This window comes from Phaenicophaeus curvirostris, chromosome 9, assembly GCF_032191515.1.
Source record: "Phaenicophaeus curvirostris isolate KB17595 chromosome 9, BPBGC_Pcur_1.0, whole genome shotgun sequence".
Classification (NCBI taxonomy): Eukaryota; Metazoa; Chordata; class Aves; order Cuculiformes; family Cuculidae; genus Phaenicophaeus; species Phaenicophaeus curvirostris.
The window spans coordinates 31,809,334-31,826,539 of NC_091400.1; the positions used below are offsets into that span (position 1 = coordinate 31,809,334).

At 47.1% G+C, this 17,206-nt stretch overlaps 1 protein-coding gene across 2 annotated transcripts in view; it reads right to left on the minus strand.

The window, feature by feature from the left end:
* Positions 1–5,067: 5,067 nt before the first annotated feature.
* STK32C (serine/threonine kinase 32C) overlaps positions 5,068–17,206 on the minus strand; it is a 100,144-nt gene continuing 88,005 nt past the window's right edge. For both annotated transcript variants that reach the window (XM_069863388.1, XM_069863387.1), the window contains 9 exons: positions 15,765–15,938; positions 15,156–15,193; positions 13,688–13,777; positions 13,089–13,192; positions 12,872–12,988; positions 9,965–10,090; positions 9,668–9,799; positions 7,366–7,433; positions 5,068–6,546 (listed from right to left, as the gene is read on the minus strand). In XM_069863388.1, coding sequence (XP_069719489.1) covers positions 6,408–6,546; positions 7,366–7,433; positions 9,668–9,799; positions 9,965–10,090; positions 12,872–12,988; positions 13,089–13,192; positions 13,688–13,777; positions 15,156–15,193; positions 15,765–15,938 — 988 coding nt within the window. In that variant the 3' untranslated portion in view covers positions 5,068–6,407. The remainder of the gene's footprint in view (positions 6,547–7,365; positions 7,434–9,667; positions 9,800–9,964; positions 10,091–12,871; positions 12,989–13,088; positions 13,193–13,687; positions 13,778–15,155; positions 15,194–15,764; positions 15,939–17,206) is intronic.

Consider the following 17,206-nt stretch of genomic DNA (forward strand, 5'->3'; position numbering starts at 1 on the left):
CCCAGCTGAGGTGGCCTGGCCAGAGATGCCCTAGGGCTGCAGGGACACAGCTGCTCCAGCATCATCATCTCACCAGCTGCAGCAGAAGAAAACGGGGGAAAGGATGCCGCAGGGTGCACACTTGCTGTGTGAAAACAGTCCCGACACTCTCCTAAGTGTGCAAATCAGCCGGCAGACAGACACAAAATTATCACTGTGTTTCTCATGCTCTTTGCTGCTTTTTTTCCCCAGCTTGTGGCAAACCTTACCCGGGTTTGCTTTGCTAAGCAGGCTACCTCCAGCCCACCCTGTGCAGGCATCAGCAGCTGGCACACACCTTTCCTCAGGTCCAGGGCTCCAAAACAGCAGCACAACAAACTTCAGCAGGGAAGAAAGGCAAAGCCAGGTGCTGAGCATGTTCCCTGCTCATTCCAGCCTTAGAGTGAGCCCCAGCAAATGCTGTTTGTGCGCAGGGCAGGCAGCTGGCTACGGAGCTGCCTGCATTTGTGGCTGCTGTGGTGGATTCAGTCTATCTGGGCGCTCACAGCCCAGAAGGCCAACTGTGTCCTGGGCTGCATCAAAATCAGCGTGGCCAGCAGGGCGAGGGAGGGGATTCTGCCCCTCTGTTCCTCTCTTGTGAGATCTCATCTGGAGGATTGTGTCCGGTTCTGGAATCCTCAACATAGGAAGGACATGGAGCTGTTGGAACGGGTCCAGAGGAGGCTACAAGGATGATCCCAGGGCTGGAGCACCTCCCATACGAGGACAGGCTGAGAGAGTTGGGGTTGTTCAGCCTGGAGGAGAGAAGGCTCCAAGGAGACCTTAGAGCGACCTTCGAGTACCTGAAGGGGCTACAAGAAAGCTGGGGAGGGACTGTTTACAAAGGCTTGTGGTGATAGGATCAGGGGCAACGGGTATATACTGGAGGGAGGAAGGAGGAATTTGTTCACCATGAGAGTGGGGAGGCCCTGGCCCAGGTTGTCCAGGGAAGCTGTGGCTGCCCCATCCCTGGAGGTGTTCAAAGCCAGGTTGGATAGAGCATTGAGCAGCCTGATCCAGTGGGAGGTGTCCCTGCCCACGGCAGAGGGGCTGGAACTGGATGATCCTTAAGGTCCCTTCCAACCCAAACTATTCTACAATTCTATCAGCTTTTTTCAACCTCTGTAAGTTGAGGGCTGTGTGGTGGGGACTGTGCTCACTCCATTACTATACTTTTCATTTTCCCCTCCCACAGCTCCTCAGGGGTCACCATGTGCCCTCAGCCCTTCAGGGACACCCACAGATGCCATGAGGGGTCACAGTAGAAGCCTCAAATTAGCAGCTGGGCAGAGCCCTGCTGGGACCAGGGCCCAGGGCTACCAACCACTGTTGAAGGGCTCTGTAGACAGCCAAGTTAATGCTTCTATATTATTTTGTCTTGTTCTTTTGCCATGTCTTTTGAAGTGAGGAAGAGCCTTTGTAGATGCTTTCTACACTGAGATAAAGTAAGCCAGCACATTGCGCTGAGATCTATAATAAATAATTCCCAGTACTGATGAAAGAGAAAACCCAAAGACCTCCCAAAGTTCCCCAGGGCCATTTTTATCAAATTTAAGATACAAAATACAGGGCTGTGCAGTGAAATAGAGCAAAATGCAGTGAGCCAGAGCTGTCAGTGCCTCATGGTCACCAGGACCATGCGGTGACCCCTGCATGGATGCAACCCACCACATCCCACCCTGCTCTCCCGTCTCATTCCCAGACACCAGTCCAGCACAAGCCCGTTATTAACCGAGTGATTCAAAGCCATCGTAACCATCAGCTGCAACCGCCTAGTTTTGCCAAGCACCACACAACTTGCAGCAAATGAGAAATATTTGGCATATTGACCTGCTTGCTCCGCCGCTGGGAAGTATTGATGCTGGCCAGGGAGCGGGCAGCACACCACCACAGGCTGGTGATGCGGATGCTAAACAACTCCAGTCTGCGATGAGTAAACAAGAAATGTAATTGCAACAGCCACTTTTTATAAGATTCAATTTCCACACCCCCCGCTACGGAGCAGTAACCTAAAAATGACAACAAATACTTGGCAATGTTAAAAATACACATTTATTACTCCACATATGCAATGGCTTCTCGCAGTATCTGCAAAAACACAAACTTGTCATAACTTAAATATTTTGTGACATGGTAAAATTTTTCATGCAATAAAACTACAGAAATGTATCAACATAAAATACAAAGATATACATTACATATATTTCCACTGAAAAAAAAATTTTAAAAATACCCTACCGAGGCATCAGGATTTCAGCACTGTTCAGTGTCAAAGTTCATATTATTGGCCTTTTTTGCTATTATTTTATTACTCTTAATCACTTTTTGGCAAGGTATAGAGTAATAAAGAATTGGCAACAGAGGAAACATCAGGACCTGGCCTGGTATTTGTTTTCTGTGCAAAATTCCCAGTGAAGTCTGTGGAATTCAAAGGACAGCACAAAAATATGTAACTTTGCATAACTTCATAATATGACAAGAGATAAGAAAACAACCTTGTGACAGGGAATTTAAGGAGAATAATTTATAGGTGATGTAGACTTTTCACAGCAAATAATGGCACACCCTGTATAAATCTGTCATACAAAAAATACATGTATTTAAATATTTATATACAGAAAATTATTGTATTCTGGTTGTAGTGGAGATGTAAACCAGAGCTGCTATTGACTCCTTTCAAGCTCTGCATGACACGGTTTGGTACCAGGAACATTTCACGACTTCACTGTGAGTTTTGCTCACATCTGGAGCTGCATCAGGCTCTAACGCAACCATGAGAATAATGGGAGAGGAGCGGTTCAGAGAATTTCAAAGCCAGGTGTTTGGCAGAGAATAACCCTGCATCCTCAGCATCCTCAGCACACTCTTCACGCCAAGGATCACTCCTCACCCCCAACCTTGGTCTCTGCCCATCAGCTGGGGACAGCAAGTCACCACTGGATGGATGTGGGGCAGGGAACAGGCTCTCATCACCTGCAGTTCAGTGTGGATGGGGTTAGCTTCACCCAGGACATCCCTGGAAGAAGCTGTGGGGATGTGCAGTGCTGACAGGCTCGTTACAGGGCCACAGAGATGGGGGACATGACACGAAAGGGGCCACAGAGTTGGGGGACACGACACAAAAGGGGCCTAGAGAGCAGTAGCACAGCACGGACAGAGGCCCCGGTGTATTGAAACCCATCATGAGGATTTTGACAATGAAGCAAACACATATTTTGATAGGAATGGTTGGACTCGATGATCCGGTGGGTCTCTTCCAACCTCGTTATTCTATGATTCTATGATCCTATGATATCTCTCTCATCCATTTTCCCATTTTTCAATTAGTCTTTTCCTGTAATTTCTTCTCCAGGGACTAGGCATAAACAGGCATCAATGAAACCTGGTCCCCAGTGAGCACTAGTGAAATCGCAACCATGCATTATTTAAGATCAAAAATGAGCACTTGAGTTAGGTCGTAGTCACGGTGTCTCTACTACTCAGTGTAATGATCCTAGAGGTCTGTGTCCTGTCACTTCTCTCAGTGATTAGGGTTTAGAAATAGACTGAGGCAGAAAGCAGAGTTTCCTGTGGCATGTCCCTGGGAAATCTGTTGCTGGATTTCAGTGGTGCTTCCTGGGGAAGCCAAAATTTGCCCTGAATTATTTCACCTTGGAAAGAACAATCACCTGGTGTCTCCCTAGAAGCTTTCCTGGTTTCTGCTGATGATATTTTGCACACTTTACCCAGCAAGAGCAGTGCTGAAAAGGGACCATAAATGACGAACACGGAGAGGGTGAGAAACATCCATTTCAGAAGTCAGCCAGCTCCTCCCTACACACACCAACTTTGACCTCAAGGGCTTTTTGTCACTTGTCCTAAAGAAAGTGATGAAAATGTCTGATTAAACACGTCCTACCAAACCGCCAACATCTCTCCTGGCCTGACAGCTTCTGGTTGAATAGGAGCTATTTGCATCTGCTTTATAAGGGACAGTGTGCTCAAAACCACTCCTTGTTGTTCTGATAGTCCAAAGTTTTGTCATTATTTACAGAAAGATGATTAATAGTACAATGGAGTTCATTGAAATACCAGTGGAGTAAATAATCTATCATTTATAATTCCTGGGTAAATACATGGGTTCGACCCTCATTCTGTTTCCCTTGCCCCACCTGAGTCCTGGCAGGCCAAGAAGTGGGCTTCTGGCCCCTCACAGCAGAAGGGTTATCAGACTGCTCTGAGCAGAAGCAAATCAGAGACTGTCTCGATGCAGTTTTGTGACTTAAGATTAAAGTGTTACTACTATGTTGCAAAGTACTCTGGCCATCGCTAGCAGCCCTTGCCGACAGGTACCATTCCCAGATGGCAGGAGTTGAGCCCATCGAGGCACGCAGCATCCTCAGGCTGGAGGAGAGGAGACATGAGGAGTGTGCAGGAAGCAGAGGGGCTTGGACCAGGCTGCCCACGCAGAGAGCAGGGGCTGCTCACTGCCAGCTCTGGTGTGCAGGAGAAGGTGATTCGGTGATTACGGTAATGAGTTTACCCTGGTACTGGACATCTGGCAGGGCAGCGAGGAGGTCCCTTGAGCACAGCCCAGGATCAGAGCCAGGGTGTGGGTGCCCTCCTTGAGCAGGGAAAGGCGCAGGGGAAAGCATTTATTTCAGACCTCACTCACTGAGTAGCTGCAGCTCCCCTGCAGCCGCCTAGTAGTGCAGCCCCTAACGAGGTGCAGGCTGTTTTTATGCCCAGCCAGCATCCATCATCTGCCTGGACCCACAGCCGACATCAGGACTCTGCGGTGCAGACCTGGTCCCTCAGCGGGTCTGGCCGAGGGAGCAGATGCTCATCCCCCGAGCGAGAGCTGCTGCTGCCTGTCATGGTTTACCTGGTTCTGTCCTGAAAATAACTGTGCAACTGGCATCGGGGCTTTGGTGTCCCTCCCCTGTCCCAAACAAGTCGGGCCTGCACACCTGAACACTTCTAAAGACTTCTATGAAAATTTGGTTCTGCACAATTTTAGCCATGTACTAATTTCCACATAAAACTGTGGAAAATAAATGCGACGTGTCATTATTTTATATAAAATTGTTACGTACCAGTTATTCCTTTCCATTTCACTCATGGAAACCAAGAATGCAGCAAAACTTGTCTTGAAAGAGTCTGCATTTGCTAAAAACTTTTTCTATCCATCTTTGCATTATGAATATGCATTAAGGGTGTAAATCCTGCCGTCTCCTAATGTCTGGCAGCAAACAGATGTTGATAGTTTGAAAGTGAATGCAGTTCTAACGAAACCCCTGTGTATCACAACAGCCACACGGCGCAGCAGAACCCATGGCTCCTTTTTTAGCAATAGTAACCAAAAGCAACTCTACAGCAGATTAAGCAACTAATATAGTGAAGGCTTCTGAAACAAGAAGAAAGGCAATATCCACAGCTGGAAACAGGTAAAGAGATCTCCTGTCTTATTAAGAAGTTAAAACAGGTATTAGTATATTATATACAGTATTTCTACTTTACACTGAAAATAAAGTAACTAGAAGAGCGAAACAAGATATTCCCTTCTTTCATAACCAAGCAGCATTGCAAGGCCACCCACTTTGCCTCCAATAAAATCTGAATCTGTGATAAACTGCGTTCTCCAAACCCAGACAAACAGAACCAAACCCTCTGGTCCATCCATACAGCTCCTTGCTGCTCGCAGCAGCTATGTGAAGAAAGCAAGTATTGTAAATACATTCTGCATTTCAATTACGTGTTTAATCATTAGCCAGCCCCAGAAGACTCCATGGAGTGCACAAAAAACATTTATTTGCCCCGAGTTGGGAAAGAAATTCTGACAGGTGATGAGAAGGCACAGACATGCCTGGGACGTCTTTAATGCTGCAGGACCCGAACAGCTCGAGGCTCCCTGGAGGCTGGTGCTGCCCGTCACAACCCGGAGAGGGGCTGCTCCGATTTACACCAGGATTGCTTGTCCCTACAGCCACCTTTACAAGCAGAGAACGCCAAAGTAAAATTTAAACTGCCCATTCAGCCTTCCTCCCTCTCCACACCTGCTTGGTGTCTTCCCTTGTTGTACCCAAGGACATAACTTGTTTTCTTGTCATCTTTCTGTATTAAAAACATGCGCAGATCAGCAACCTGACATTAAATAAGACCAAGTAAAGAAGTTGATCTACCTCCTCCAACAAGTTGCATAGCAAGTATCTTTACCCACGACAGGAACTGGCGCTCCATTAAATCCAGGAATGCAGTTCTGTAAGAACTATCTGTTTTGCTACAGCTTGGCAAGACTAGTTGTCGGTGTTCTCCGGTGGAATCGGAGGATAGCCTGTGGTGCTCAGCGCAACCTGAGAACGAGTTATCGGTGCGGCGCGGGCCAGCAACCCTCGCCCAGTGGCTGCAGCCTAGCTACTGCCCGCGGAGGAGCAGACAGAGCTGCACATGTTCAAGTTGGAGGTCTCGGATTCAGCCTCCGTCTCGGCTTCATCAGTGGTCTCAGGGGGGGACGTGGACTCACTCATCTGCTCTTGGCTCTTCTTTAGCCTGTGTGGAGCAGAGGAACCAAGTTTTACACAGTAACCCCCAGATCAAATATCCCACAGGAGGAGTGGTGTGAAGGTGCCTACAGCAGCCAGGGTGCCCCAGGTTGCCCACACACCACTCCTACAGCAGACCCATGGTAAATGAGAGCAGTCTTTCCAGAGTACACAGAGAGCACATAAAAAGGTCACAATAGGGACCGATGTATCAGCAAAACACACTGAAACACTCTGAAATACTCCGCAGTGACCTTCAAGGCTTCAGCTTTCAGAAGCGCTGCCCATCCAGACCTCAGCCACAAGTGCCCTGTGCTACAGCCAGGGCAGCAGGCTCCCTCCACACAGCCTCCAACAAGGCCATCTCCTGCTTTACTCACAAGCCAAACATTCCCATTTCAGCATGCCTGAATAGAGGAGAAAGCAGCTGCTTCAACTCCAGCTCTTTCTCTGCCCTGCAGAGATTTTAGCATGTTCCTTCCCTTCATTAAACACTAAAACATCCTCCTCTAAAAGCAGGATGGATGAGAAGATGCTATGCGGGAACGGAATCGGTGTCACATACATATGTTAAATCCCAGAGGTCTCTCTGCAGCATATTTATTTAATGGTAGTGATTAATAATCCGTGATCTTGTCTCCCATTTTGATGAGAACTGCTTTTCATACAGAGGCAGCACCTGAGCTCCTTGGTTGACGTCAAACGCTCAGGGCTAAGCCCATGGTGAGATGCTCCCAGCCGTCAGGCACTGGCACTCTGATCCCTAAGGGAAGTCAGGGCAAAAGAACATTTTTTTCTTTCAAAAAAACTACCCTTGCACACTCACTTCTCTCTGTTAAAGATGACAAAGTCTTGCTGGATAGCTTCAAGGCATTCTTGGAGATAGTCATTTTCCTGTAGAAGAAAAACAATACATGTATAAGCAGTCCTATTTGCATCTCATTGCTGCCTACAGCATCTCAGGTTTTCCAGCTGTATGCAAAGAGCCTCTTAGCCACCAGAAACTTCAACCAAAACCACGGATAGGAACAGCACAACTGATTGCCTTCATGGCTTTCAGTGGTGGTTTGTTTCATCTGCAGCGAGCACAGTTTTCCATAAAACACAGAGAGCACATTGTTTTCCAGACAACCAGAACTGGTTTATCCGTGTATTTTGTTTTTCCTTCCTATCTGCCCATAGGAAGGAAAGGCAGTGTGGAGGAGAGATCAGCGCAAAGCCTGTGCCTGTGAGTCCCTGCAAGATCAAGGCACAAAGCTGCTGCCTTGTCGCAGGCAGCTGCACAAGATCTCCAGAGCTGTGCAGGTATCCTGGCTGCACAAACACAGGGAAGCTGGCAGCCCCCATGGGGCAGGAGGGAAACGCAGGCATGTGGATGGCCACGCTTCCCAATTTCTGCCTTTATTTCACCTCCTGCATCACCTCTGCCTAGGTGCAGAGACTTCCTCTGAAGCCAGACACTGCTGCTCCACTCCACCTCCAACCAAAGCAGGGATGACTCTTTCCTGCTCAGGCAGAGTCTCTCCCAGCCCTTTTGCCACCCATCTGTGCAGCCCCAGCCACGGGCCTTGGCCATGGTAAGAGATGGGCTCTTGCCTGGTGTCTGCACTGGTGTCTGGCAATCAGCTGTGAATCCTAGCAGGCAAAGTGCCCTTATCACTCTTGGCAGCACAACTTCTGAGATGTAATTGCAAATTTGCTTATTCTGTTTTTTTTTTTCCCTCCCTCGCTTCCCGGTTTATCCTTCAGCACTTACAGTAAGTCTCATTGATCGCAGCATTAACTCCTGCTGAGGAGGGAAGGGATGCATTGCAGTTGATTGGTGCAGACAATGAGAGAGGCAAATACTGCCTGATGCTCCTCACTGCTCTCAGACAGTAGATGGTCCTGACCTTGCTGGTGGGGGCAATGTTTGTTCCCTTAGTTTGGGGTTTGCACAGCTCATATGAACTGCACAGGGGAAGCAGGGACAGTGGGTGATGTACATTTGCTCTCACAGGCCTCCCTGGCACACTGCCCTATCTGCAAACACTCCTTATAAAATCTATTTTCTGCAGGACCAAATACCTGCTTTGCTGTGTAAGAAGCTGGTTTTACACATGGGATGTGACTGTTCTGTAAAACCAAAGTTCTTGTGTATATCTTCTCAGTGATGTTAAAGCCCTGTGATTCCCACAGTGAAAAGAAGAAACAAATGCATCTCATCCCTAGGCTGATTTCACTGCTAATGGATCCCTCTCTGCAGAAAGTGCTCATGGGCACACTGGCACGCTTCTTCCATGCCCACATACTGCCTCTTCAGCCAGCACAGCCAGAGCACAGGAGCACAGCAGAGCCGTGGGGCTCACCCAGCCACACAGCTCACATGGCGAGAGAAAACATGGGATAGTTACCCAAAAATGGGACCGCCTGGCCAGCTGTTACTGTGTGGCCATCATCACTGCTGGGATAAACTGCTTCTGTGTAACCCACCAACAGCAGCCACAGACACTACTTCACCTCTTGGAAAGGTGAAGTAACATGGATGTGTATTTTGTTTTGTTTTGTTTTTCTCTTGACTGGTGTGTCCAGACCTCCATTTCTCATTTCATTTTCCAAAGTACAGAGTACTGTGAAAGAGTTTTATCAAACTTATGTAAGAGAGACATTTGGCTATTGGGAAGATTCCATTGGGCAAATGTTCTTATCAAAATCATAGAATCGTAGAATCACAGAATAACCAGGTTGGAAGAGACCCACCGGATCATTGAGTCCAACCACTCCTATCAAACGCTAAACCATGCCCCTTAGCACCTCGTCCACCCGTGCCTTAAACACCTCCAGGGAAGGTGAATCAACCACCTCCCTGGGCAGCCTGTTCCAGTGCCCAATGACCCTTCCTGTGAAGAATTTTTTCTCCCCTGGCGGAGCTTGAGGCCATTCCCTCTTGTCCTGTCCCCCGTCACATGGGAGAAGAGGCCAGCACCCTCCTCTCTACAACCTCCTTTCAGGTAGTTATAGAGAGCAATGAGGTCTCCCCTCATAAACCTGCAGTTACTGCATTGTCTCAGTAACTGCTGCTACATGCCCCCAAATTCAGCAGCTCAGCCTTTTTTTCCCAGCTGGCCCTTACTCCAGAAAGCACTTACAGACTGTGAGCTGTCTTTGCTGTTATCCCTTGACTTGTTCTTTGCAAGCCTCTTCTTCTTCTTGTGCAAGGGCCTTGACTCCAGAATCATCTCCTCCAGCTCGAAGGTCGGGTCGCAGTGCAGGCGGCCTTTCTGCCAGGACACACGACACCGTGGTTGTTAGACACAGCAGAGACCCTCTCACAGAAAATACACTCAAATTATTCTCTGCCAGAAAGCCTCTGCTGACTGCAGCCGATCCTCCAACGATGAGAGCCGCGCGTGCTCAGGGCCAGGATACAGATCGCTCCTACTCACATTGGGAACGAAGCCTGGCTCCACCCGCTTCTCGCAGACATCGCTCCAGACCACGCCGGACAAGTACGCTGAGGCTTGGATGTCAGCCAGGCAGGAAAAACGATGCTCTGGGTTCACCGTCAGCAGCTGGGGAGAGAAAAGCATTCCTGTCAGAGGAGAAAGACAGGAGCCCAGCAGCATCCTGCCTTTTGGACGATTGAGATGGTTCAGCCATGCAGCAACCTTTCTGCCATGGGAAATACGTTAATAGACTATAGAAAAAAATCCACATTTAAACAATGTTCTGGAGGCTGTGAAAGCACACAGCCAAAAATTTGGCACTACGAGCCCTTGGACCAGTCTGGGTTTGCTTCTCCTGTGCCTACCTACAATGGGTGACCCTTCACCACAGCACTGAGGTGCTGCTGCCCCGGCGCACTCCTCCACATGCCAAGAACAGACTTTGCTCCTTTGTAAAGACATTGATTCTGCAAGAGGATCGTTGTTTCAGTTTCAACCTCCACATGTCCTATTTTCACACCACTTCTGTGACACCAGGGGATGCTACTCTGTTTATCATATACTAAACACGTACCACACATTACTAAGCACAGAGAAGAAAAACGATCACTTGATCTAGTGAAACACCAGTGTGAGGACAGACCTGATTTTTCGAAGAATTTGGCACTGTGTACCATGCTCAGCTAACTTGAGATACAACTTTCAGGGCTGCTGGAGGTATGTCTGACATGGAGATACGTCCAACATGGAGGTATATCTAACACAGGATCTGTGTAGGGCTTCCAGAAAGTGCTGTGCCTCATCTCCCCCTGTGAAAATCTCCACCAAAGCTCACTTGATGTCACCTTTGCAGTGCATCCTCATGTGTGTGTCCCTCCTCTCCCAAGTGTGAGATGCTCATGGCAGGCAAGTTGGACGCAACCTCATTCCTCTCCAGGAACAAACCAACCTGCCTGCCTGAGCCACTGCCACCGGTGCCAGAGCAGCGCCCCACCTCTGGAACTGCTCTCGTGATTTTTCCAGAGCACTGGAATTTGATAATTTGAGTCCTGCTTGGTTTTGGACATAGACAAATTGAGTGCATATAGTCTCCCAACTGATAAATACCTGCTCTAGGACCTCTACTCATCTAGGACTATTTCCTTAAAAAAACGTGGCACAGTTCTAGGCATGCTAATTATAACTGGCTATAGCGTTTTTTGCAGGAAATAAAATCAGCATTGAGTATTTTTCCAATGCCAAAGGTAACTATGAAAGAAGCAGGTAATGGTGACTGTACTTACAGCCTGCCAGGCACCAAGCATGGGGATGTATTGGAAGGGCATGGGACCAAACACCACCTTGACCAGCAACTACCACCTGAGGAACTTGTCAGGCACTTTTTTTTGCAGCATAAAATTATCTGGACCTTTCAAATGAAAAGGGAGGAATTCCCAATTCCTGAGCAAGGCCACGGTGATGGCACTGGCTCAACAGGAAGGAGATGCATGGTATCGATGCCAGGAGAAAAGCATAGTGAGAAGAGCTGGCCCCAGTGGGCAGGTGGCCATCAGCAGAGCCCCCCTTTGGCTGCCCCAACAGGACTACACCTGGGGCACCCCAAGCACAGAAGCCCTAGCAGTCTTTGGGGATGTGGAGGGTCTTTCCAGACTGAGGTGGCTGCTTGCATTTTCCTGGTGAGATGCTTATTTCTGCCCACTCTCCAGAATCCCAACTGCCGGCAGCCCAGCAGATGGCAATATGAACTTGCTGAATGCTCTGCTGCAGTCATAACTAACAATGCTGCTTGTCATTAGAAAAAAATCTAATTATGTAAATTGTCCACCCAATGTTAACTTACGTTGGAATCACTTATTTACTGTCAGTGCCGTATATATCTTTTTTATAGCACACCCATCAGCTACTTTTCCGAGTTTTCAAGCAAGCCAAAGCTAAAACAGCCTCCACACCAAACCAACAACTTCCTCATGTGCACTACAAGGAAAGCAGGAGACCATCCCATAATACAGACCACTCCACCCTCCCCTCAGACAGTTCTCACAGCTGAACACACCAAACCAGGCCCTTTGGCCTGGTGAGGGCGAGCAGCTAACAAAGCAGGGACAGCACATGCTCTTCCAGTTCACATGGCCGTTCAGCCACAATTGCTGTGTTTTTAGGTTAGGATGATCACAGAGAAGGATTCTGGAAGCGCACAGTTCTAGCCCAGGTAGGAATTTGACTGTCACACCAAAACCAGCCTTCTTCTTTCCCTTGCTATCTAATACAACACTTCTTATTAAAGGGATAATAAACAAACAAACCACAAGATTAAACTATGCTTAAACCTCAACAAAGTCATAGAAATTAGTCCTATTACAATTTCATATTATTTATTCATATGCTGAAAATTTTCCAGCTAGTCCCATATGCACTGCAGATGATCATAGAATCATAGAATAACCAGGTTGGAAGAGACCCACTGGATCATCGAGTCCAACCATTCCTATCAAACACTAAACCATGCCCCTTAGCACCTCGTCCACCCGTGCCTTAAACACCTCCAGGGAAGGGGACTCAACCCCCTCCCTGGGCAGCCTGTTCCAGTGCCCAATGACCCTTTCTGTGAAAATTTTTTTCCTAATGTCCAGCCTAAACCTCCCCTGGTGGAGCTTGAGGCCCTTCCCTCTTGTCCTGTCCCCCGTCACTTGGGAGAAGAGCACAGCTCCCTCTCCACAACCCCCTTTCAGGTAGTTGTAGAGAGCAATGAGGTCTCCCCTCAGCCTCCTCTTCTCCAGGCTAAACAACCCCAGCTCTCTCAGCCGTTCCTCATAAGGCCTGTTCTCCAGCCCCTTCACCAGCTTTGTTGCTCTTCTCTGGACTCGCTCCATGATGCACAACGCAAACTTCACCAGCAGGAATATTTACCTTTCTTAAGAGAGCAACCATTTCTTTTGACCACGTAGACGAGTACTGAACGCTCACAGTGCTGAAAAGCTGAACTAAAGACTCCACGGGGTTGTTGGAGTGGATGTCATATGGTCTCTAGGGGGGAAGAAACGGAAAGATGAGAAGAAATTCCCTTTCCTTTCCGCAGTCATTCAGAAAGTGTGTTCTTAGACCTCAGACCGTCCAGGAGCCCTACCCAGCCTCGTAGCAGTTCATAAGCCATGATTCCCAATGACCACCAATCAACCTCAAAGGAGTAGCCCGTCCCGCCGTTCAGGAAGGAATGGAAAATCTCTGGAGCTGAACAGAAAGGGCAAAAATGCAACAGGTTATTTGCTGATTTCAGTTGTTTCTATTTCAGTATTTCATGTAAGTCAGTATGCAAAACTTACGGTTATTTTTATGCACTGTGGCCCAAGGGGAGGCTTTGCAAACTGGGGGCAGCAACCACAGCAGCAGGATGCCCTCGCTGAGAAACTGGGTTATCTCACATGCATTAGGAGAGCCCTCCCAACCGAGGGATGGCAGAAACCTGGCGCCTGCCTGGATGCAGCAAGTCCCAGCCTGGGGCCAACAGGGAGGTCAGGGTGGGATGGGGAGGTCGCGCAGACAGCGATTCATTCACTCTGGGAGTCTCACTTTTCAAATGATTAGGCTCCACTGAATTACTTGGGCGCACGCATTAATGTGCTAAATTAATTCAGTGCCTTTGTCACAGACAGGGACTGTCAGGCAGCATGCGGTGAGCACACGGAATGAAAAATACAGACGTAAGGAGCAGCTATTATTTCTTACCCATGTATGGCTTTGTTCCAGCTAATGCAGTTGCTCTTTCACCATCCCTAATTATTGTTGCAATATTAAAATCTGTTAAATGTGCATGACCTTAAATAAAGAGACATTTTAAGAAGAAATTAATTGCAATGCAGAACAGCGGCAATGCAGAGTCAGAATACATTTGTTTCATAAGCTTCTGCCCTCAGTGTAGCACGGGTGCAGGCAGGTCAGGGTCAGACTCTCCTAAATGGGCGTAACAGATCGTGAAGCTTTCCCAGAATCTCAGGCTGGCCAGGTGATTCAATGGTAGCAAGCTTTGGGTCTTGATGTTAAATCATAATTGGAGCAAACTTGCAACCTACACCAGCTCCAGCATTTGGTCAAATGGCTCTAGCCAGAACCTATAGTCAGCAAAGAACACAACAGGGAAACACTATACTAAGATATTGCCTTGGCCACATTGATTAAAACCCTAGAACTGGTTTTGATGACAGCTACTGAACCACAAGTATCCCAAAGTCCCAGAGCTAAAACAGTGCTGCAACTCACTAAAGATCACTGCAAATCTGGATGTGCCAGTTGAAAGAAATCATAACAATACTTCCCAAATCCTAAGATATTTCAGAAGGTGCTGGAGCACCTTCTTCTTCCTCCTTTCTCTGACGTCAAGTTGGAATGTTAAAATTCAGAACAGGTCATTGCTTTCAAGCCAGCCTTTTATACAGAAAACTCACTTACTTGGCCTTCTGGAGGCTGTTTTCTACTCCCAATCTACAAGGTAGCTATGAAAGTGGTATTTAAATCACAGACTGCCTTGTCCTATCAAGTGTCTCCTTTTCACATTTGCATTTGGGCTTTACACCCTGCACTATTCTCTAATTAACTTCCTTGAAAGTGCAAGCTTTGTTTTTTATGAGGCGTTATGATAAAACTCAGATGGTTTGGGGCCTGAGAGATTGTGTCTTCGTTTTATAAGATCTAGTACTGAAACAGAAGTAATTATAGGATCTCCTATGGCATTTCGCCTATGTAGGCCACTGAGATAATATTATCAACGGATGCTCTAATAGATGCTCTCAGCCAGTTCCTGAACTCACTCCATGTGGCTCAGCCCAGATCCATCTCCCCACGAAGACATCAAAACAATCCTAAAAGTCTATGTTCAGATCACTCAACAAAGTCAGCTCTTGTGCTTCGTGCCCTCCCACAGTGCCAGTTACCACATCACTGGCACGGGTCATCTGTGCACCAGGGCACTAGTGAGAGAGGAGACAGTGTGGAAAAAGCAAGGTGGGGGGAATGAGGAGAGGGGCTGCCTTTGGTGGATCTTCTCTGGCATTACAATGCACAGGTATGTTCAACCAAGCACTGATCAGTTAGAAGGAGTAGTGCCTCTTACAGATAAAAAGACACACAGCATTCAAGACTGTAAAGAATCTGTTCCTCGAATGAAGGAGGCAGAGAAAGCAAGACAGAGAGATCCTACCTTGCTCATCGAGGAGGATGTTGTCTGGTTTTACATCTCTAGGAAAAGAAGTAAGGTTACAGCAAGATGAAATCTCAGTCAGATCAAGCATGCAACTCAACAATAAAAAAGCTGCAACTTTTTTTTAATCTATCAAAAATTAGAAAGGTATAAAACAAAAAAACCCCAATGTGAGACAAGTCCCTTCATGATAGACTAGAAATATCCCGGGCAACTGGGCAAAAAAGTGCAAGCATCAGACTTGTTTGGGCATCATCTCCAAGTAAAACTAATAACGCAAGATGGGGCCTATTTCTGTGAAGCCCTCGATCATTTGGAAACTCATCTTGAAAGGTGCTTTCAGACACCCGAGGAAGTGTGAATCTTCCTCTGAGTGATGGGGAAACAGGACCAGCAGCCAGAGGACACCCAGGACCAGCACTGCTGGTGAGGTTTAACACCAGCAGTTCCTGAGCTCAGGGGTGTTGAGAGCATTAAGCAGCATTAAGCAGCATTAAGCATCTCCCTGCAGCAGAGACAGCATCACGCACCCCAAACAAGCCATGGGCAGCGCGGTGCACGGGCAGCTTCTGCTGGTTACTGTTTGCCAGTAAAAGACTGTGTGGTTACCTGTGGATAATGTGCTGACTTCGCAGGTAGTCGAGAGCCAGCGCCATCTCACAGATGTAGAGTTTGACTGTTTCTTCGGTAAACTGAACGTTTTGCTGTAGATGATAGCGCAGGTCGCCACCGAGAAGCAAGTCCACCACCATGAACATGTCCTCCTCGTCCTGGAAGGAGTACCTGCGGGGCCGATAGTGTGTGAGCAGGCAGGCTGAGCCTCGAAGGAGTCACAAAGCCAAGTCAGGCTTTTCCTCTCTCCTAATCACACAGCTCCTGTGAAAACTGCAAACATTCCCACTGCAAACATATGACCACCTTGGTGTTTACACCTTTCTAATTAAGCAAGTGCAACTCAAGACGCTGTCTTGTTTTTTCATCTATTGCTACACTAAGCAATGCCTCCTTTGAAGAGGTAACTATCCCAATTAACTTTGACTGCTTGCCCTGCCACTGTCCCTTCCTGAGTGCTGCTGTGTAACCCCAGCATCAGGCAAAAGATGCAGGCAGAGCTCAGGGTTCTGCCAGCCAGTCAGAAAAACTTTGCATTTTCAATTGTGGACAACCTGATAAACCTATATGTAAAATATCTCTGCCTATCCTGAAAAAGAATTGGAAAACACAACTGCTAATTTAACCATAAAAACCAGAAAAAGAGATTTATATTTGCTGTATAGTAAAACGCCTCTCTAAATTTGCAGTGGATCCCGCAGGAGACTGACAGCAGTGAGGATACACTACAAAACAACGTTGAATTGTTATATTTGGCAACAGTATTTCTAAGGAAAGAATATGTGGGATTATACAATAATTAGGAATCACACGCTTCTGCTCTCTTCTTATATGTAGGCTTACTCTAAAAGTATGAACTGACAGGGAAAAAATTGTTAAGAGAGTAAGTTTTCTCAAGAATTTCATTACTTGTTGGAAAAAAAATACTTGCTATTGCTAAAATGCTGAAAAAATAAATATTAACTTATTTGGCCATTCTGCAGTAACTGATCAAGAAAAAAAAAAAGTAAAATATTATCAATGTTCGTCACTTTGGGTATAAAACTTTCTGATTTTTTGCAAGACTTCCTCCCAACCAGCCTGTCACACATCCAATATCACCAGAAAGGGAAGGGATGCTCATGGCCAGCTGGCTCCCCAGGCCTCAGTCTGTTCGGCTACCTGAGGTGTGCAGCTTCCTCAGCAAAAACTGCTGCTTCTATCCCTCTTCTATCTCTATGAAATCTGGGAGCCATTCACCAGGCACTGATTCTAGCCTTAAAAAAAAAACCATTTCAATAGAAAAAAAAAGCCTTGCAGTCTCTGAAGCAGATTACTGCACACTGTGCATTGCAGATGCATTTTTTACATAATAGATCATTTTTGCTTACCCATTATTATTTTTCAAGTAAGTGTGGCCTTTATTTTACATTTATTATATCCTCCCTGTATTTGTGGCT